Source organism: Oncorhynchus keta, chromosome 19 (assembly GCF_023373465.1).
Source record: "Oncorhynchus keta strain PuntledgeMale-10-30-2019 chromosome 19, Oket_V2, whole genome shotgun sequence".
Lineage (NCBI taxonomy): Eukaryota > Metazoa > Chordata > Actinopteri > Salmoniformes > Salmonidae > Oncorhynchus > Oncorhynchus keta.
The window spans coordinates 66891584-66915543 of NC_068439.1; the positions used below are offsets into that span (position 1 = coordinate 66891584).

The 23960-nt window shown below is 40.3% G+C and overlaps 1 protein-coding gene across 2 annotated transcripts in view; it reads right to left on the minus strand.

Moving 5' to 3' along the window:
• The window catches only part of LOC118397878 (DNA polymerase zeta catalytic subunit-like), a 110973-nt gene that overhangs the window by 45013 nt on the left and 42000 nt on the right, over window positions 1-23960 (minus strand). For both annotated transcript variants that reach the window (XM_052471113.1, XM_052471112.1), the window contains exon 4: window positions 6139-6302. In XM_052471113.1, the coding sequence (XP_052327073.1) occupies window positions 6139-6302 (164 nt within the window). The remainder of the gene's footprint in view (window positions 1-6138; window positions 6303-23960) is intronic.

Sequence of the window (23960 nt, forward strand, 5' to 3'; positions counted from 1 at the left end):
CCACGGAGATACCTCCCCTGATCCTACACTCCCACGGACATACCTCCCCTGATCCTACACTCCCACGGAGATACCTCCCCTGATCCTACACTCCCACGGAGATACCTCCCCTGATCCTCCACTCCCACGGAGATACCTCCCCTGATCCTCCACTCCCACGGAGATACCTCCCCTGATCCTCCACTCCCACGGAGATACCTCCCCTGATCCTACACTCCCACGGAGATACCTCCCCTGATCCTACACTCCCACGGACATACCTCCCCTGATCCTCCACTCCCACAGAGATATCTCCCCTGATCCTACACTCCCACAGAGATACCTCCCCTGATCCTACACTCCCACGGAGATACCTCCCCTGATCCTCCACTCCCACGGAGATACCTCCCCTGATCCTCCACTCCCACGGAGATACCTCCCCTGATCCTCCACTCCCACGGAGATACCGCCCCTGTTCTACCACTATCTCCCTCCCACTGAGGGGCCTAGTGATTATCAGTTTCACTTCTAGGGATGAAGGGAGATAGGAGGTAGGGAGTCCGTGTCTGACCACCCCCCCCGGCCTCAACCCTCAGATTACAGGCTCGACTTTATCATTCTCACTAGGAGATATCAAATGTCCCAGCTTGGCTTGCTGCTGCGGCTTTGTTTTGGTTGGCAGAGGAGCGGCGGGAGGTCATATTAATACTAAACAGCTGTGTAAAGTACAAGTTCTATAAACGACTGAGTTCAAAAGGTCAGAAGTAAATAGATCCATATCCAAGCCCAGTGGTTTATTTCTCTAGATTGACGTCAGGGTGTTTGTCTGCCCTGCTCTGTGAAACAGAGGAAGAGACTGATGATATTACGAGGAATGTGCCTTGGGCTCCTGGATTGGGTGACATACAGGGATGTGGCCTGGATCTCTCAATCTTGTGCATAATGACTTATTGTCTGTAACAGCCTGGCAGTGTTCCAGAATCCTCTGGGGTTCTAGGAGAATGTGCAGGAGGCAGAAGCTAAGAGTTACTCCACTAGTCTAGTTTCAGGGCTGGAGGGGGGCTGCCAACTGGCCGGCACCCCATTGCTTCTAGTTCTCCCTCCCTCTTCATCTGTCCTTCTGTTATAAGCTTTGCTGTGTGTTCACAAGGTGTATTATTCAAAGCACTGTCATTGTAAAGCTTTATGATTAAAACCTTCTCTATCACATCGAACACTAACAGTAATATCAACCACATCTAACACTAACAGTAATATCAACCACATTTAACACTAACAGTAATATCAACCACATCCAACAGTAATATCAACCACATCTAACAGTAATATCAACCACATCTAACAGTAATATTAACCACATCCAACAGTAATATCAACCACATCCAACAGTAATATCAACCACATCTAACAGTAATATCAACCACATCTAACAGTAATATCAACCACATCCAACAGTAATATCAACCACATCTAACAGTAATATCAACCACATCCAACAGTAATATCAACCATATCTAACAGTAATATCAACCACATCCAACAGTAATATCAACCACATCTAACAGTAATATCAACCACATCTAACAGTAATATCAACCACATCTAACAGTAATATCAACCACATCCAACAGTAATATCAACCACATCTAACAGTAATATCAACCACATCTAACAGTAATATCAACCACATCCAACAGTAATATCAACCACATCTAACAGTAATATCAACCACATCTAACAGTAATATCAACCACATCTAACAGTAATATCAACCACATCCAACAGTAATATCAACCACATCCAACAGTAATATCAACCACATCTAACAGTAATATCAACCACATCTAACAGTAATATCAACCACATCTAACAGTAATATCAACCACATCCAACAGTAATATCAACCACATCTAACAGTAATATCAACCACATCTAACAGTAATATCAACCACATCTAACAGTAATATCAACCACATCTAACAGTAATATCAACCACATCTAACAGTAATATCAACCACATCTAACAGTAATATCAACCACATTTAACACTAACAGTAATATCAACCACATCCAACAGTAATATCAACCACATCTAACAGTAATATCAACCACATCCAACAGTAATATCAACCACATTTAACACTAACAGTAATATCAACCACATCCAACAGTAATATCAACCACATTTAACACTAACAGTAATATCAACCACATCCAACAGTAATATCAACCACATCTAACAGTAATATCAACCACATCCAACAGTAATATCAACCACATCCAACAGTAATATCAACCACATCCAACAGTAATATCAACCACATCTAACAGTAATATCAACCACATCCAACAGTAATATCAACCACATCCAACAGTAATATCAACCACATCCAACAGTAATATCAACCACATCTAACAGTAATATCAACCACATCTAACAGTAATATCAACCACATCTAACAGTAATATCAACCACATCCAACAGTAATATCAACCACATCCAACAGTAATATCAACCACATCTAACAGTAATATCAACCACATCTAACAGTAATATCAACCACATCTAACAGTAATATCAACCACATCCAACAGTAATATCAACCACATCCAACAGTAATATCAACCACATCTAACAGTAATATCAACCACATCCAACAGTAATATCAACCACATCCAACAGTAATATCAACCACATCTAACAGTAATATCAACCACATCCAACAGTAATATCAACCACATCTAACAGTAATATCAACCACATCCAACAGTAATATCAACCACATCCAACAGTAATATCAACCATATCTAACAGTAATATCAACCACATCTAACAGTAATATCAACCACATCCAACAGTAATATCAACCATATCTAACAGTAATATCAACCACATCTAACAGTAATATCAACCACATCTAACAGTAATATCAACCACATCCAACAGTAATATCAACCACATCCAACAGTAATATCAACCATATCTAACAGTAATATCAACCACATCTAACAGTAATATCAACCACATCTAACAGTAATATCAACCACATCTAACAGTAATATCAACCACATCTAACAGTAATATCAACCACATCTAACAGTAATATCAACCACATCTAACAGTAATATCAACCACATCCAACAGTAATATCAACCACATCCAACAGTAATATCAACCATATCTAACAGTAATATCAACCACATCTAACAGTAATATCAACCACATCTACATAGCAACCACATCTAACAGTAATATCAACCACATCTAACAGTAATATCAACCACATCTAACAGTAATATCAACCACATCTAACAGTAATATCAACCACATCCAACAGTAATATCAACCACATCCAACAGTAATATCAACCATATCTAACAGTAATATCAACCACATCTAACAGTAATATCAACCACATCTAACAGTAATATCAACCACATCTAACAGTAATATCAACCACATCTAACAGTAATATCAACCACATCTAACAGTAATATCAACCACATCTAACAGTAATATCAACCACATCCAACAGTAATATCAACCACATCCAACAGTAATATCAACCACATCTAACAGTAATATCAACCACATCTAACAGTAATATCAACCACATCTAACAGTAATATCAACCACATCCAACAGTAATATCAACCACATCCAACAGTAATATCAACCACATCTAACAGTAATATCAACCACATCTAACAGTAATATCAACCACATCTAACAGTAATATCAACCACATCTAACAGTAATATCAACCACATCCAACAGTAATATCAACCACATCCAACAGTAATATCAACCACATCTAACAGTAATATCAACCACATCTAACAGTAATATCAACCACATCTAACAGTAATATCAACCACATCCAACAGTAATATCAACCATATCAACAGTAATATCAACCATATCTAACAGTAATATCAACCACCAACAGTAATATCAACCACATCAACAGTAATATCAACCACATCTAACAGTAATATCAACCACATCTAACAGTAATATCAACCACATCTAACAGTAATATCAACCACATCCAACAGTAATATCAACCACATCCAACAGTAATATCAACCACATCTAACAGTAATATCAACCACATCTAACAGTAATATCAACCACATCTAACAGTAATATCAACCACATCTAACAGTAATATCAACCACATCTAACAGTAATATCTCCAACAGTAATATCAACCACATCCAACAGTAATATCAACCACATCCAACAGTAATATCAACCACATCCAACAGTAATATCAACCACATCCAACAGTAATATCAACCACATCCAACAGTAATATCAACCACATCTAACAGTAATATCAACCACATCTAACAGTAATATCAACCACATCTAACAGTAATATCAACCACATCCAACAGTAATATCAACCACATCTAACAGTAATATCAACCACATCCAACAGTAATATCAACCATATCTAACAGTAATATCAACCACATCCAACAGTAATATCAACCACATCCAACAGTAATATCAACCACATCTAACAGTAATATCAACCACATCTAACAGTAATATCAACCACATCTAACAGTAATATCAACCACATCCAACAGTAATATCAACCACATCCAACAGTAATATCAACCACATCTAACAGTAATATCAACCACATCTAACAGTAATATCAACCACATCCAACAGTAATATCAACCACATCTAACAGTAATATCAACCACATCCAACAGTAATATCAACCATATCTAACAGTAATATCAACCACATCCAACAGTAATATCAACCACATCCAACAGTAATATCAACCACATCTAACAGTAATATCAACCACATCTAACAGTAATATCAACCACATCAACCAACAGTAATATCAACCACATCTAACAGTAATATCAACCACATCTAACAGTAATATCAACCACATCTAACAGTAATATCAACCACATCCAACAGTAATATCAACCACATCCAACAGTAATATCAACCACATCTAACAGTAATATCAACCATATCTAACAGTAATATCAACCACATCCAACAGTAATATCAACCATCCAACAGTAATATCAACCACATCTAACAGTAATATCAACCACATCTAACAGTAATATCAACCACATCTAACAGTAATATCAACCACATCTAACAGTAATATCAACCACATCCAACAGTAATATCAACCACATCTAACAGTAATATCAACCACATCTAACAGTAATATCAACCACATCTAACAGTAATATCAACCACATCTAACAGTAATATCAACCACATCTAACAGTAATATCAACCACATCCAACAGTAATATCAACCACATCCAACAGTAATATCAACCATATCTAACAGTAATATCAACCACATCTAACAGTAATATCAACCACATCCAACAGTAATATCAACCACATCTAACAGTAATATCAACCACATCTAACAGTAATATCAACCACATCCAACAGTAATATCAACCAGTAATATCAACCACATCTAACAGTAATATCAACCACATCCAACAGTAATATCAACCACATCCAACAGTAATATCAACCACATCCAACAGTAATATCAACCACATCCAACAGTAATATCAACCACATCCAACAGTAATATCAACCACATCCAACAGTAATATCAACCACATCCAACAGTAATATTTAAATCAGTAATATTGTTACTTTCTGTTCTTTTTTAAAGCTCTGATTATTTGTATTCTTTTTATTATACATTTGTGTTATACCGAACAAAAATATAAATGTGTAAAGTGTTGGTCCCATGTTTCATTAGCTGAAATAAAAGACAGAGGTGCACACTATATATATCACACACACTTTTCCAGTCATTTATTGGGTAAATCCCTGCCGAAACGTTGGCGATTTACCCAATAAATATATAGAGTGTGCGACTCTTTATTTTTTTATAGCTTATAGTTAATTTGCCGTTAGTTAGCACCTCTACATAAAATACATTACTTTGGATGTGCGCTAGCTCATGTTTTTTAACTGAAATAAAAGATCCCAGAAATGCTCCATACTCACCAAAAAAGTAATTCTGTCAAATGTAGTTAACACATTTGTTTACATCCCCATTACTAAGCATTTCCTCTTGGGTAAAATAACCTTTCCGCTCCCTGTTCTGTGTACCCCCAGAGCGTCCTTACCTTCGCGCTGCTGGCTCCGGCGGAACTTGACGGCTCCCAGGTTGACCATGTTCATGCCGTACAGGTTGTAGTCGATGAATAGCTGCAGCAGGTAAGGAATGTGGGCCTCGTGGGGCTGGTAGCTCTTGTTCATCACAGCACCTCCTTGTAACAGCTCACACACCCTGGAACCACACACACACACACACCCGATTCGATATATATTTTGGCTGCTATTGACAGACATTTACTTTGCGTACAGAAAAAGCAATGTGTTCCAAAATCCACAACAAAATAAACAAATAAACAAGAGATCGAGCCAGAGATTCTTTCATTCAGGAGCTAATATGCTTTCAATTCAAAACACCATTCAAATCTCATTCACCTTGTAGACCTTGTTGCTGGAACGATAACGTGACATAGGGCTGGGGGATACATTAAATGAATTTGATTATTTTGATGTTATGTTTTGCGCGACATTCCAAATGCCCGTATCGAAGAATCGAGGTTTGTTGTATTTTTTGTTTTTATGAGCGTTTATGTCCACTTGTTCTCATGTTGCCTTTTTCACCTTCCCAGTTACACCAGATATCTGTATTTAATAAAACAATGCTCATGTTGCCTTTTGCACCTTCCCAGTTACACCAGATATCTGTATTTAATAAAACAATGCTCATGTTGCCTTTTGCACCTTCCCAGTTACACCAGATATCTGTATTTAATAAAACAATGCTCATGTTGCCTTTTGCACCTTCCCAGTTACACCAGATATCTGTATTTAATAAAACAATGCTCATGTTGCCTTTTGCACCTTCCCAGTTACACCAGATATCTGTATTTAATAAAACAATGCTCATGTTGCCTTTTGCACCTTCCCAGTTACACCAGATATCTGTATTTAATAAAACAATGCTCATGTTGCCTCTAACAAAGGGAGTTGTTGTCCCAAAGGCAGGCGAGGAGCTTAGGTTCAATATAATCGCATAGAAATGCATTGGGCTTATTTTGGACAGATTTTGAAATCACTCGCTTTGCCTCTTTCTCCCAAGCCCCTCCCACCACCCCTCACAACAACAAAGATGAGATCACTCGCTTTGCCTCTTTCTCCCAAGCCCCTCCCACCACCCCTCACAACAACAAAGATGAGATCACTTCTTCCGCTCTGACAAACGGTTTCAACCCCCTATTTGCATTTGAGGTGTGGTCCAACAGAAATCGGTCATATGGACACCGAAACACATTAACCTTTTGAACCATACCCTGTTTATGTTTCAACTCCTTAGATTTCAAGCAGAGCAGGCATTACTAAAAACGGATGTACCAATGAACATTAATTCTGGAAAATGAATGCTCAGTTTGTCACGTGCTTTACGCTACCAGGTATAGCTAGCAGCATTTTAGTCAAACAAAGTTTGTTATAGTAGCTGTTAAGTGTGTTTTAAAAACGTGCAAAAAGCATAAAACAATTATATAAAGAATTGGCCATTTGTTTTTATTCTGAGAAATAAGGTAGGCCACTTGATTTCAACATCTGAACAAAGTGGACAGGTTCGCATGCTGTTCAAACAGTTGGGACAGACAGAAGGGTGTGTTCAAAACTATTCAACTGTTCTGCGTTTTAGCTGAATTCAGAACTTGTGAAATTATACCTAGATCCAAATTGGATTCAAATAAAAATATTAGCTGGCTACACACTAGCTCGTGGGCGGGCTTTAGAGTTTATGACACCGGTGTCTGCTATATTATTAGTGAATGTGAAATATGCATGATTCTGGTAACATTTATAACATAACTGGCATTGTTATAGACAGACCTGAAAGCCAAATCAGTGATTATCGCAAAAAAAAACAGGTACAACTATTTTGATGAAATAATGTAATTATTAGTGGGTCTTGTGGAAGGCATATATTCAGCCTATGTATAATTCCTCAAGCTCTGAATTCAATATAGTATTGCTAAATGCAGTGAACTTGATCTTTAAATTGTGCAACACAGCTTATTTAGAGAAAACACATTGAAATAGAGTTTTAGGCACTATTGCCCAGCCCTACTGTGACAAAACGCAATTTTACTTTTCAAACTTGAATTTAAATTTTATAAATGTTGAACCCGCCCTCCTCTTAGGAGGACACATCTTTTTGATTTTACATCTTTTCTGCAACATATACATTTGACATACATCTGCATTGCTTGCTGTTTGGGGTTTAAAGCTGGCTTTCTGTATAGCACTTTGTGAATTCTGCTGATGTAAAAAGGGCTTTATAGATTTGATTGATATACAGCAAATCACATAACAATAATGCATTAGCAAAAACAAAACAATACATTACCGAACATAACAATAATACATTACCAAACAAAACAATACATTACCGAACAAAACATTACCGAACATAACAATAATACATTACCGAACATAACAATAATACATTACCGAACAAAACAATAATACATTACCGAACAAAACAATAATACATTACCGAACATAACAATAATACATTACCGAACATAACAATAATACATTACCGAACAAAACAATAATACATTACCGAACATAACAATACATTACCAAACAAAACAATAATACATTACCAACAAAACAATAATACATTATAACAATAATACATTACCGAACATAACAATAATACATTACCGAACATAACAATAATACATTACCGAACAAAACAATAATACATTACCGAACAAAACAATAATACATTACCGAACAAAACAATAATACATTACCGAACAAAACAATAATACATTACCGAACAAAACAATAATACATTACCGAAACAAAACAATAATACATTACCGAACATAACAATAATACATTACCGAACAAAACAATACATTACCGAACATAACAATAATACATTACAGAACAAAACAATAATACATTACCGAACATAACAATAATACATTACCAAACAAAACAATAATACCAAACAAAACAATACATTACCGAACATAACAATAATACATTACCGAACATAACAATAATACATTACCGAACATAACAATAATACATTACCGAACATAACAATAATACATTACCGAACAAAACAATAATACATTAAACAAAACAATAATACATTACCGAACATAACAATAATACATTACAACATAACAATAATACATTACCGAACAAAACAATAATACATTACCAACAAAACAAAATAATACAACAAAACAATAATACATTACCGAAACAAACAATAATACATTACCGAACAAAACAATAATACATTACCGAACATAACAATAATACATTACCGAACATAACAATAATACATTACCGAACAAAACAATAATACATTACCGAACATAACAATAATACATTACCGAACATAACAATAATACATTACCGAACATAACAATAATACATTACCGAACATAACAATACATTACCGAACATAACAATAATACATTACCAAACAAAACAATACATTATCGAACAAAACAATAATACATTACCGAACATAACAATAATGCTTTACCGAACATAACAATAATACATTACCGAACATAACAATAACACATTACCGAACATAACAATAATACATTACCGAACATAATAATACATTACTGAATAAAACAATAATACATTACTGAACAAAACAATAATACATTACCGAACATAACAATAATACATTACCGAACATAACAATAATACATTACCAAACAAAACAATACATTACCGAACATAACAATAATGCATTACCGAACATAACAATAATACATTACCGAACATAACAATAATACATTACCGAACATAACAATAATACATTATTGAACATAACAACAATACATTATTGAACATAACAATAATACATTATTGAACATAACAATAATGCATTATTGAACATAACAATAATACATTATTGAACATAACAATAATAGCTTATCGAAGATAACAATAATACATTATCGAACATAACAATAATACATTATTGTCGGAAGTTTATATAATAGAACTCACATGGCAGGCAAAATCCTGAGAAGAAATCCAACCAGGAAGTGGGAAATCTGAGGTTTGAAGGATTAAGTCTTTGCCTATCCAATAGACAGTGTAAAATTTGGTCCGATTGCACTTCCTAAGGCTTCCACTAGATGTCAACAGTCATAAGAACCTTGTTTCAGGCTTCTTCTCTGAAGGGGGAGAGAATAAGAGCTGTTTGAGTCAGGTGTCTGGCAGAATGCCATGAGGTCAGTCTCACATGCGGCCGTGAGCACGAGCTCTGTTCCCTTTCCTTTCTAAAGACAAAGGAATTGTCCGGTTGGAATATTATTGAAGATTTATGATAAAAACATCCTAAAGATTGATTTCTATACATCATTTGACATGTTTCTACGAACTGTCGTCTGAACTAAGTGCTTGTGTCTTGTGAATTTGGATTTGTGAACTAAACGCGCAAACAAAAAAGAGGTTATTTGGACACAAATGAAGGACTTTATCGAACAAAACAAACATTTATTGTGGAACTGGGATTCCTGGGAGTGCATTCCGATGAAGATCAAAGATAAGTGAATATTTAGAATCCTATTTCTGACTTCTGTTGACTCCACAACATGGCGGGTATCTGTATGGCTTGTTTTTGTCTCTGAGCGCTATACTCAGATTATTGCATGGTGTGCTTTTTCCGTAAAGCTTTTTGGAAATCTGACACAGCGGTTGCATTAAGGAGAAGTATATATTTAATTCCATGAATCACACTTGTATTTTCATCAACATTTAGGATGAGTATTACTGTAAATTGATGTGGCTCTCTGCAAAAATCACCAGATGTTCTGGAAGCAAAACATTACTGAACATAATGCACCAATGTAAACTCAGATTTTTGTATATAAATATGAATTTTATCGAACAAAACATACATGCATTGTGTAACATGAAGTCCCATGAGTGTTATCTGATGAAGATCATCAAAGGTTAGTGATACATTTTCTCTATTTCTGCTTTTTGGCTTGAAAAATGGCTGTGTTTTTCTGTGACTAGGTGCTGACCTAACGTATGGTGTGCTTTCGCTGTAAAGTATTTTTGAAATCAGACACTGTGGTGGGATTAACAACAAGTTTATCTTTAAAATGGTATATAGTACTTGTATGTTTGAGGAATTTTAATTATGAGATTTCTGTTGTTTCTGTTATTTGGCGCCCTGCACTTTCACTGGCTGTTGTCAAATCAATCCCGTTAATGTGATTTCAGCCGTAAGAAGTTTTAATAGTTGAGATAATTATTCATTTCAGCTTTTATTGCTTTCATCACATTCCCAGTGGGTCAGAAGTTTACATACACTAAATTAGTATTTGGTAGCATTGCCTTTAACCTCTCTGGGATATGTGGGACGGTAGCGTCCCACTTGGCCAAACGCCAGAGAAAATACAGAGAGCGCCAAATTCAAATAAATTCCTATAAAAATCTAACTTTCATGAAATCACACATGTAAGATACCAAATTAAAGCTACACGTGTTGTGAATCCAGCCAACATGTCATATTTCAAAAGGGCTTTTCAGCGAAAGCAAACAATGCTATTATCTGAGGATAGCACCTCCATAAACAAAAGAGAGAAAACATATTTCAACCCTGTAGGCGCGACACAAAACGCAGAAATAAAAATATAAATCATGCCTTACCTTTGACGAGCTTCTTCTGTTGGCACTCCAATATGTCCCATAAACATCCCAAATTGTCATTTTGTTCGATTAAATCCATCCATATATATACGAAATGTCAATTTATTTGGCGCGTTTGATCCAGAAAAACAACGTGACGACAAAATATCTCAAAAGTTACCTATAAACTTTGCCAAAACATTTCAAACTACTTTTGTAATACAATTTTAGGTATTTAAAAAAAAGTAAATAATCGATAAAATTGAAGACGGGATGATCTGTGTTCAATACAGGAAGAAAACAAACTCAACATGAAGTGACCCTCGTTCAAGATGGCCGTACTTCTTCATTACACAAAGGAATAACCTCAACCAATTTGTAAAGACTGGTGACATCCAGTGGAAGCGGTAGGAAATGCAAGCAAGTCTCTTAGAAATTTGGATTCCCAATGAAATCTCATTGAAAAGAGGGTGAATGGTTAGTCCTCGGGGTTTCGCCTGCTACATAAATTCTGTTATACTCACAGACATGTTTCAAACAGTTTTAGAAAAGTCAGAGTGTTTTCTATCCAAATATTCTAATAATATGCATATATTATCTTCTGGGGATGAGTAGCTAGCGTCCCACATATCCCAGAGAGGTTAAAGGCACAGTCAATTTAGTGTATGTAAACTTTTGACCCACTGGAATTGTGATACAGTGAATTATAAGTGAAATAATCTGTCTGTAAACAATTATTGGAAAACTTACTTGTGTCATGCACTAAGTAGATGTCCTAACCGACTTGCCAAAACTATAGTTTGTTAACAAGACATTTGTGGAGTGGTTGAAAAACAAGTTAACGACTCCAACCTAAGTGTATGTAAACTTCCGACTTCAACTGTATTTAATCCCACCCCACCTATCACCATGTGCCATATATTTTTCAATTGTGCTGTTGTCTGGTTAATTTTAAGCGAATGTTGTGATTTTTTTAACCATTCCTAAACCGGTGACCAGAAACAAGCTACATAGTGGCAATACCAGAATAAATGATCTAGTGATTCTGTCTCTTCACAGCAAACTCTACAGAGCTGAGAATGTTGCATGCCCCATACAGTGCATTTGGAAAGTATTCAGACCACTTTACTTTTTCCACATTGTGTTACTTTATAGCCTTATTCTAAAATTGATTTAATTCATATTTATCCTCCTCAATCTACATACACTACCCCATAATGACAATGTAATGCTCAGGACCTCAGACTGGGGTTAAGGTTCACCGTCCAACAGGACAACGACACAAAGCACACAGCCGAAGCACACAGCTGTGAAGCAGGAAGTGGAGGCTATGCTGAGGATGGGGGTCATTGAAGAGTCCCAGGGTGCATGGTGCAGCCCCATCGTGTTGGTGCCCAAACCGGACGGTAGCCTGTGCTTCTTTAATGATTTCCGGTTTGTGCAAGACATCAGCTTGTTGACGCCTACCCCATGCCGAGGGTGGGTGAACTCATCGACTGATTGGGAAAGGCCCTGTACATGAGCATCCTTGACCAGAACAAAGGATATTGGCAGGTACAGTTCACAGCCTCCTCCTGGGAGAAGACAGCGTTTTTGACATCAGATGGACTATATCAGTACCGGGTTCTCCCGTTCGGTCTCCACGGAGCCTAACCCACATTCCAGAGCCTGATGGACAAAGTACTTCGACCCCACCAGCAGTACGCAGAGGCCTATTTGGATAATATCATCATCCACAGCCACAGCTCAGGCAAGCTGGGTTGACAGCGACCACAAGAAATGCAGACTAGCGTTCAAGGAGGTGGAGTACCTGGGGTATTTGATTGGACTGGGGAACGTCAAGCCCCAGGAGAGGAAGGTTCACGCAGTAGTGACTGGCCCGTTCCACGCACCAAGACACGGATCAAGTCCTTCCTGGGACTGGCAGGATACTATAGCAGGTTTATCCCCAACTTTGTGGCTGTAGCTTCCCCCCTCACCAATCTAACCAGGGCCCGCCTCCCGAAAACAGTGAAATGGACGGACAAGACAGAAGTGGCGTTCATGCGCCTGACGGAAGCACTGTGCTCCCATCCGATTCTCGTAACCGCCGATTTACAGGTGCCAATGTTGGTCCAGACGGATGCATGTGACACGGGACTAGGGGGCGTTCTGTCCCAGATACACGATGGGAAAGAGCACCCCGTCATGTACATAAGCCGAAAGCTAATAACTAGAGAGAAAAAGTACTCGATTGTTAAGATTAAGTGGGTGCTAGACAGTCAATTATTACCTGTTAGGTACCCACTTCACCCTGGTCACTGACCATGCTCCCCTGGTCTGGATGGTCAGAGGAAGGGACACAAATGATCGGGTCACCAGGTGGTTCTTGTCCCTTCAATGATTCTCTTTTTCTGTTGTGAAAAGGTCAGGGCGAAGCATGAAAACGCGGATGCCCTATCGAGACGACATCCCCCTCCCCGACAGAGCTAGGGGGGGGTGTGGCGTACAGCAGGTCAGCCACCAGGGGGAGAGTCGTCGAGGCCTGGTGGCAGACGGAGTCTACATCACGAGGCGATGGCTCCCTCTGCTGGATGTGCCAGGTCTCAACGGGCTCTCCGGCCAGGACTAATTGGGGCTGATTGTGGTTGGTGGGTAATCGAGGGCTGATTGTGGTTGGTGGGTAAATCCAGGGCTGATTGTGGTTGCTGGGTAATCCAGGGCTGATTGTAGTTGGTGGGTAATCCAGGGCTGATTGTGGTTGGTGGGTAATCCAGGGCTGATTGTGGTTGGTGGGTAATCCAGGGCTGATTGTGGTTGGTGGGTAATCGAGGGCTGATTGTGGTTGGTGGGTAATCCAGGGCTGATTGTGGTTGGTGGGTAATCCAGGGCTGATTGTGGTTGGTGGGTAATCCAGGGCTGATTGTGGTTGGTGGGTAATCCAGGGCTGATTGTGGTTGGTGGGTAATCCAGGGCTGATTGTGGTTGGTGGGTAAATCCAGGGCTGATTGTGGTTGGTGGGTAATCCAGGGCTGATTGTGGTTGGTGGGTAATCCAGGGCTGATTGTGGTTGGTGGGTAATCCAGGGCTGATTGTGGTTGGTGGGTAATCCAGGGCTGATTGCTCACCAGATTTACGAGTCCCATAAAGCTGCCAGAAGGGCAGCACACAGGAAAGGACTGGGGAAAGAAAGGTGACTTCCGTAGTTGGAGACGGTGCCCGAGCTAAAAGGAGGGAGTTCAGTTTTTGTGCCTGACAGGATACAGCAAGACCCTGAGCCCAGAAGACGGGGGAGACCTGTTTCATAATGTGCAATTTTTTCAAGTAATTGTCGTATATTAAATCGCCAATATATTGTTCATGTAAAAAACCTGTCTGATCAGGATGAACAATATCTGGTAAAACCTTTTTTATTCTAGTTGCTATACACCTCGCCAGGGTTTTTGAAATCACAACTTTGAAGTGTAAGTGGCTTCCAGTTTTCTTTTTAAATGGGCTGGATCTTTATTAGCTCAGCAAAAAAACAAATCCCTTTTCAGGACAATTCAAAAAATCCAAATAACTTCACAGATCTTCATTGTAGAGGGTTTAAACACTGTTTCCCATGCTTGTTCAATGAACCATAAACAATTAATGAACATGCACCTGTGGAATTGTCGTTAAGACACTAACAGCTTAGGTAGGCAATTAAGGTCACAGTTATGAAAACTTAAGACTCTAAAAGAGGCATTTCTACTGACTCTGAAAAACACCAAAAGAAAGATGCCCAGGGTCCCTGCTCATCTGTGCGAACGTGCCTTAGTCATGCTGCAAGAAAGCATGAGGACTGCAGATATGGCAAGGGCAATAAATTACAATGTCTGTACTGTGAGACGCCTAAGACAGCGCTACAGGGAGACAGGACGGACAGCTGATCATCCTCGCAGTGACAGACCACGTGTTAAAACACCTGCACCTACCTACGTACATCACACCTGCGGGACAGGTACAGGATGGCAACAACAACTGCCCGAGTTACACCAGGAACACACAATCCCTCCATCAGTGCTCAGACTGTCCGCAATAAGCTGAGAGAGGCTGGACTGAGGGCTTGTAGGCCTGTTGTAAGGCAGGTCCCCACCAGACATCACCGGCAACAATGTGGCCAATGGTCACAAACCAACCGTTACTGGATCGGACAGGTTTTTGTCTCACCAGGGGTGATGGTCGGATTCACATTTATCGTTGACTAGAATGAGCGTTACCCTGAGGCCTGTACTCTGGAGCAGGATCAATTTGGAGGTGGAGGGTCCGTCGTGGTCTGGGGCGGTGTGTCAAAGCATCATCGGACTGAGCTTGCTGTCATTGCAGGCAATCTAAACGCTGTGCGTTACAGGGAAGACATCCTCCTCCCTCATGCGGTACCCTTTCTGCAGGCTCATCCTGACATGACCCTCCAGCATGACAATGCCACCAGCCATACTGCTCGTTCTGTGCATGATTTCCTGCAAGACAGAAATGTCAGTGTTCTGCCATGGACAGTGAAGAGCCCGGATCTCAATCCCATTGAGCACGTCTAGGACCTGTTGGATCGGAGGTTGAGGACTTGGGCCATTCCCTCCAGGATGGTCTGTGAACTTGCAGGTGCCTTGGTGGAAGAGTGGGGTAACATCTCATAGCAAGAACTGGAAAATCTGGTGCTGTCCATAAGGAGGAAACACACTGCAGTACTTAATGCAGCTGGTGGCCACACCAGATACTGACTGTCACTTTTGATTTTGATACCCCCTTTGTTCATGGACACATTCATCCATTTCTGTTAGTCACATGTCTGTGGAACTTGTTCAGTTTTTCTCAGTTGTTGAATCTTGTTATGTTCATACAAATATTTACACATGTTAAGTTTGCTGAAAAGAAATGCAGTTGACAGTGAAAAGAAGTTTACTTACAACCTGAGTCCTGTTTCAGTAGTAATGAAATCAGACCTTGTTGAGAACCTGAAAGTCTAAACATTTTATAGGATTAATTAAAACACGCTAATAATGGACCTTTGAGTACATCAGAAAAGGTCTGATATACCTCCACTGGTATACCATTAAGCCCTGGTATTTTTCCAAACGGAAAATATTTAATTCCCTCAGTTCCTCCTCCTGTATTTTGGCCTTCACACAAGTGTTTCTGTACATTTGTTAATTTTACATTATTATTATTAGAAAAGTAATCCTTACAGTTAACACCATTCAGTAGAGATGGAGGAGACAAAAGAAAACATACGCTTAAAATATTTTGATTCCTCTTTCAAAATATAATATGGTGAATCATGGATTACTGTCATTTGTAACGAGTTTATGTAAATTATTTTTGGTAGCATTTCTATGTTGAAGATTCATGAAATATGTAGTGCATTTTCCATACAATATGCTTTATTTTTGTAATAAATTCCACTTGATCATTCTTTTGGTTTTTCCTGTATTTTGTGCCCCTATAGTAGTTTCCATGACCTGCTATTTCCTCTATTCATTCATCTTTTCTGACCTAAACTGCTTGTTTTAATGATGAGTATTTTATTGAATAACCTCTAAATGTGTCCCATACAATACGCAAATCTGCTGGATCTACATTGTGTAGAAAAATGCCCATTTCAAATGACTTCGTTAAGAACAAATTGTCATCCGGTAGGCTTTGATTAAATTTCCAATATCCCCGTCAATGTGGAAATGCTGTAAGAGTTATGTGGAGGCCAATTAGATGGTGGTCCGATCGCATTCGTTATCCTATTAATACTTTAACTCTTGACGCTAGAAAGAATAAGACCAGGAAGTAGTCAAGATGGCTATCTTGATTTAGCCTCCTCCGTGTATATCTCACTAGGTCAGGGTTTTTCAGCCTCCATATATCCACTAGTTCTAATGTATCCATGATCTCCTTAAGTGCATGAGGGTGATAGTTTGTAGTGTGATTTCCTTTACGGTGTTTAAAACCGTATTATAATCTCCCACCATAATAATAGATCAATTAATTGCTGGTGAGCTCAATAGATGACTATATATACTTTAGAAGAAGTGTGGCTCATCATTATTTGGCCCATATAGATGAATTAGTCAGGTCTGTTTTTGGTCCAATAACATATTTAAAAGGATTCATCTTTCTTGAGGATCAGTTTGCACAGTCGGATCAAAATTGTTGTTCATTAATATAATCACCCCTTTTTGAGTTTCTTTGCCAATGACAAAAATATTTCTCCCTCTGTCCCTTTTCTACCCAACCTCGTCTATATTTGTAGTGAGTTTCATGTAAACAATAGATTATATTCTTTCTATTTTCTTTCTATTTTAGCCAGGTAAAAATGTATCTTTTTTTAACAATCTGCTAAGCCATTACAATTGTAACTGGCTTTACTTAGTTCCCCACTTACCATAATGATTGATCAATTATACTTTCCACAACCAGTGTATGTAAACTTACCATCAAAAAACACCATGATTATTAAGTGCCCATATAGCTGTACCATAATATTTGCACGGTTAAGAATACTGTAGATGCAATTGTGTAAACCTCCAATTTTCCTAATATTCCACCCACTAATACCTCCCCCCATATCTAGGAGGTCTGTTTGTTGTCACGAAGACCATCAGACCATCTCCCTCATGATGCACAAAGGCAAAACCTTGGCCGCCAATTGGCATCGGCCAAGGGAAATATGAGCAGTCCCATGATAGAATAATTAACTACTGGCACCCTTCACTTACACATTCAAAGCCCCATAGGTCTATTGCATATTAATGAGGTTTTTTTTCTCTTTTTAAGAGAGAGAACCTACCAAATAACATGAAAAACAGTCAGACAAATAAACTATAATAATAGATTATATTAATACAAATAATAACAGCACAATATTATAGATTCATGCTCATATTAGGAAAGCCCTAGCAAAGGCTATAAGCATGTCAGCCCAGCCTGCTCATTTCATTGGATCCAATTGTTTGGGGGGGGAAACAAGAAAAATGAAGAGAAAAAGACCTATAAATATCGCAAGACCAGTTCCTTATGTCCATTACATGCACACTGCCTATCGGCAGAGAGACACGTTTCATGTAGTACTTATTACACTGCTCAAAAAAATAAAGGGAACACTTAAACAACAAAATGTAACTCCAAGTCAATCACACTTCTGTGAAATAAAACTGTCCACTTAGGAAGCAACACTGATTGACAATAAATTTCACATGCTGTTGTGCAAATGGAATAGACAACATGTGGAAATTATAGGTAATTTGCAAGACACCCCAATAAAGGAGTGGTTCTGCAGGTGGCAACCACAGACCACTTCTCAGTTTCTATGCTTCCTGGCTGATGTTTTGGTCACTTTTGAATGCTGGCGGTGCTTTGACTCTAGTGGTAGCATGAGACGGAGTCTACAACCCACACAAGTGGCTCAGGTAGTGCAGCTCATCCAGGATGGGACATCAATGCGAGCTCTGGCAAAAAGGTTTGCTGTGTCTGTCAGCGTAGTGTCCAGAGCATGGAGGCACTACCAGGAGACAGGCCAGTACATCAGGAGACGTGGAGGAGGCCGTAGGAGGGCAACAACTCAGCAGCAAGACCGCTACCTCTGCCTTTGTGCAAGGAGGAGCACTGCCAGAGCCCTGCAAAATGACCTCCAGCAGGCCACAAATGTGCATGTGTCTGCTCCAACGGTCAGAAACAGACTCCATGAGGGTATGAGGGCCCGACATCCACAGGTGGGGGTTGTGCTTACAGCCCAACACCGTGCAGGACGTTTGGCATTTGCCAGAGAACACCAAGATTGGCAAATTCGCCACTGGCGCCCTGTGCTCTTCACGGATGAAAGAAGATTCACACTGAGCACGTGACAGACGTGACAGAGTCTGGCGATGCCGTGGAGAACGTTCTGCTGCCTGCAACATCCTCCAGCATGACCGGTTTGGCGTTGGGTCAGTCATGGTGTGGGGTGGCATTTCTTTGGGGGGCCGCACAGCCCACCATGTGCTCGCCAGAGGTAGCCTGACTGCCATTAGGTACCGAGATGAGATCCTCAGACCCCTTGTGAGACCATATGCTGGTGCAGTTGGCCCTGGGTTCCTCCTAAATGCAAAACAATGCTAAACCTCATGTGACTGTGTCAGCAGTTCCTGCAAGAGGAAGGCATTGATGCTATGGACTGGCCTGAATCCAATTGAGCACATCTGGGACATCATGTCTCGCTCCATCCACCAACGCCACGTTGCACCACAGACTGTCCAGGAGTTGGCGGATGCTTTAGTCCAGGTCTGGGAGGAGATCCCTCAGGAGACCATCCGCCACCTCATCAGGAGCATGCCCAGGCGTTGTAGGGAGGTCATACAGGCACGTGGAGGCCACACACACTACTGAGCCTCATTTTGACTTGTTTTAAGGACATTACATCAAAGTTGGAACAGCCTGTAGTGTGGTTTTCCACTTTAATTCGACTTCATTCATTCAGATCTAGGATGTGTTATTTTAGTGTTCCTTTGTTTTTTTGAGCAGTGTATATACTGTTTTATTCCAACAAAAAGCAATAATGACAAAGGAACATATTTTTACTGGCTGTCAGGATGTGTCTTAAACATCACACTACCCATAAAGGGACAAATAAGTTAAACTCACAATCGACCCTGACACAGCCATGGCACGACAGCAAGACGGCATGCAGTACTGACAATCCAAAGCGAGTCAACCTGTAAAACCAACCCTCTCTCCGTCCACACATTTTGTTTTTATTCCAGGGTCATTGCTCGATCACCTCAGCTGTTTTAGATATATATATATAGAGGATAGAGGCCTATATCATTAGAATCAAGAATATAAGGTTAGCATAAATAGCTCATGTAAAAATATTAAATACCCTTCTCTCTTAGAGAAGTGCTTCCATAAGCCAGTTAAATGTGTCGGCTCTACCGTTAACTTTAATCAGTTTAACCCTGTGTTAACCAGTCAGCCGCACACCAATAGAGACAACACTGCTGACAATACCCAATCCATTTTTCGGTGTGTATTGGAACAATAATAGGTCCTTCACATTTTTAATATTGAGATGTATTTTTTAAATGTAAAAGGACAATGACACCAATTATTTTAGGATTGTATAGGCTCACTCCAGTAGATAACCTAGGCAGGTTTTAAATTCTGTAATGCTTTATCCTAGCCTTAGATCAATTCATATTTATAACATTTTATCTTCAATTCTATTTGTTCCGATTCACATCCGCCAAAAAGGTTTGCACTATCTAACCGCTTTTAAGTCATAATATACCCCCATCTCTACAATTAGGCCATACCATTGAAAAAATAAAGTTGGTATTTTTTATTTTTTTATGTAAAGCCTTACCCATCTTCGCCTTCCCCTAAATCAAAACCTGATTTTGAGTCCATATCGTCCAAAGTTCGATATTGCCTAAATAAAAAAAAGGCCTAGTCCATCTTACCCGTTTCGCATTCCCAAAAGTCCTACCTTATTTTAAGTCCACATAGTCTACGGTTCTGTACTGCATAAAAAAAAAATGTAAGTCATGCATACATTTTAAATATAAAAAAAAAAACACCCATATTTGTAATGTGTAATGTGGGGGCAAATGTGTATCGGAACTACTTCCACAGGAGGTATCTATCACTCACAGCCACGTTGTCATCTTAGAGTCCTTGAACAGTTGATTGTTTCCGTAGAATTTATCAACCACTAGATGAACTTTCTGCTTCTCTGCTCAGAGCCTTTTGAAAGTGGAATACAGGGAAAGTCGTCTCTCCATTATTTCACGGGGAAATTGTTCATTAATAGAGAACGGGGTGTTCTTCACCTCCCTACCCTGTTGTAGCAAGGCAATCTTCATTTGTAGTAAATTAGCATAGCTACTATCGGACAGGGCTTTCCCTCCCCTCTGCCACCGAAACGGTGAGCCCTTTGAAAATCAATTGTATCTTGAGATTACGTTTTATAAAAAACCTTGAGTTTTTCCTCTGTTGACTGAGTTTCCATTTTCATTCTCCTTTATTCCCATTATAACAATATTATTCTTCATACTTCTGCACTTTAGATCAAGTCATTCGGCTTTCATTGATTGATTATCATACCGTAGCCTCTCCATAGAGTCCACAGTAGTTTTCAATATCTTATTTTCCGCTCGTATATCTTCCATCATTTTATTACTGTAATCAATTCCTGTTTTTAAGGCCTCAACCTCCCCCAGTTGCCCAGGCAATATATCCCGTTTTTTTTTTTACTGCTCTCTCGTGCTTGTAAGCAATGCTCTTCTGGAGACATAGTTATAAAAACACTCCCCTCCAATGTTAAATTTGGAATTTTAAAATGGCAGCTTCCCTTCAGTTTCGCTCGCAGAGCTTGAGGAAAGGTCTTCCCTTGTTCACTTCGATGTATCTGATAGTTTTTCGAGCATATCAAAATGCTGATCAATAAATAGTTCAAGGTTCTCTATATTATCCAGAATGTTTGTTTTCGCAGTTATCAGCGAATCCCTAGTTTTAGGATGAATTCACGGGACAAGCTGTGCCGGGACATTTGGGACATTTGCCGCGTCATCATCCCCAGCCCCAGTCTTTGTCTGTCCTATATTAATAATAATAACGTAGGCCAGTGACAGTTCACCCCCGAGTGACTGATCTGAAACGAGACAGGGGCTCCAGACATCGGCTCATGAACACTCAGTCAGGCTGAGGAGCAGACAGTGTGGCAGTTAGTCTTCCTCTCTCTCCACCCTCAGAATCAGTCCCTGTCTCCCTCTCTCTCCATCCTCAGAATCAGTTCCTGTCTTTCCTCTCTCTCCACCCTCAGAATCAGTCCCTGTCTTCCTCTCTCTCCACCCTCAGAATCAGTCCCTGTCTTCCTCTCTCTCCACCCTCAGAATCAGTCCCTGTCTTCCTCTCTCTCCACCCTCAGAATCAGTCCCTGTCTTCCTCTCTCTCCACCCTCAGAATCAGTCCATGTCTTCCTCTCTCTCCACCCTCAGAATCAGTCCCTGTCTTCCTCTCTCTCCACCCTCAGAATCAGTCCCTGTCTTCCTCTCTCTCCACCCTCAGAATCAGTCCCTGTCTTCCTCTCTCTCCACCCTCAGAATCAGTCCATGTCTTCCTCTCTCTCCACCCTCAGAATCAGTCCCTGTCTCCCTCCACTTTCTCCACCCTCAGAATCAGTCCCTGTCTTCCTCTCTCTCCACCCTCATAATCAGTCCCTGTCTCCCTCTCTCCACCCAAAGAATCGGTCCCTGTCTTCCTCTCTCGCCACCCTCAGAATTAGTCCCCGTCTCCCTCCTCTCTCTCCACCCTCAGAATCAGTCCCTGTCTCCCTCCTCTCTCTCCACCCTCAGAATCAGTCCCCGTCTCCCTCAGAATCAGTCCCTGTCTCCCTCCTCCCTCAGAATCAGTCCCTGTCTCCCTCCTCCCTCAGAATCAGTCCCTGTCTCCCTCCTCTCTCTCTCCACCCTCAGAATCAGTCCCTGTCTCCCTCTCTCTCCACCCTCAGAATCAGTCCATGTCTCCCTCTCTCTCCACCCTCAGAATCAGTCCGTCTCCCTCTCTCCACCCTCAGAATCAGTCCCTGTCTTCCTCTCTCCACCCTCAGAATCAGTCCCTGTCTTCCTCTCTCTCCACCCCCAGAATCAGTCCGTCTCCCTCGCTCTCCACCCTCAGAATCAGTCCCTGTCTCCCTCGCTCTCCACCCTCAAAATCAGTCCCTGTCTCCCTCCCTCTCCACCCTCAGAATCAGTCCCTGTCTCCCTCTCTCTCCACCCTCAGAATCAGTCCCCGTCTCCCTCAGAATCAGTCCCTGTCTCCCTCCTCCCTCAGAATCAGTCCCTGTCTCCCTCCTCCCTCAGAATCAGTCCCTGTCTCCCTCCTCCCTCAGAATCAGTCCCTGTCTCGCTCCTCTCTCTCTCCACCCTCAGAATCAGTCCCTGTCTCCCTCCTCCCTCAGAATCAGTCCCTGTCTCCCTCCTCTCTCTCTCCACCCTCAGAATCAGTCCGTCTCCCTCTCTCCACCCTCAGAATCAGTCCCTGTCTTCCTCTCTCCACCCTCAGAATCAGTCCCTGTCTTCCTCTCTCTCCACCCCCAGAATCAGTCCCTGTCTTCCTCTCTCTCCACCCCCAGAATCAGTCCGTCTCCCTCGCTCTCCACCCTCAGAATCAGTCCCTGTCTCCCTCGCTCTCCACCCTCAAAATCAGTCCCTGTCTCCCTCCCTCTCCACCCTCAGAATCAGTCCCTGTCTCCCTCTCTCTC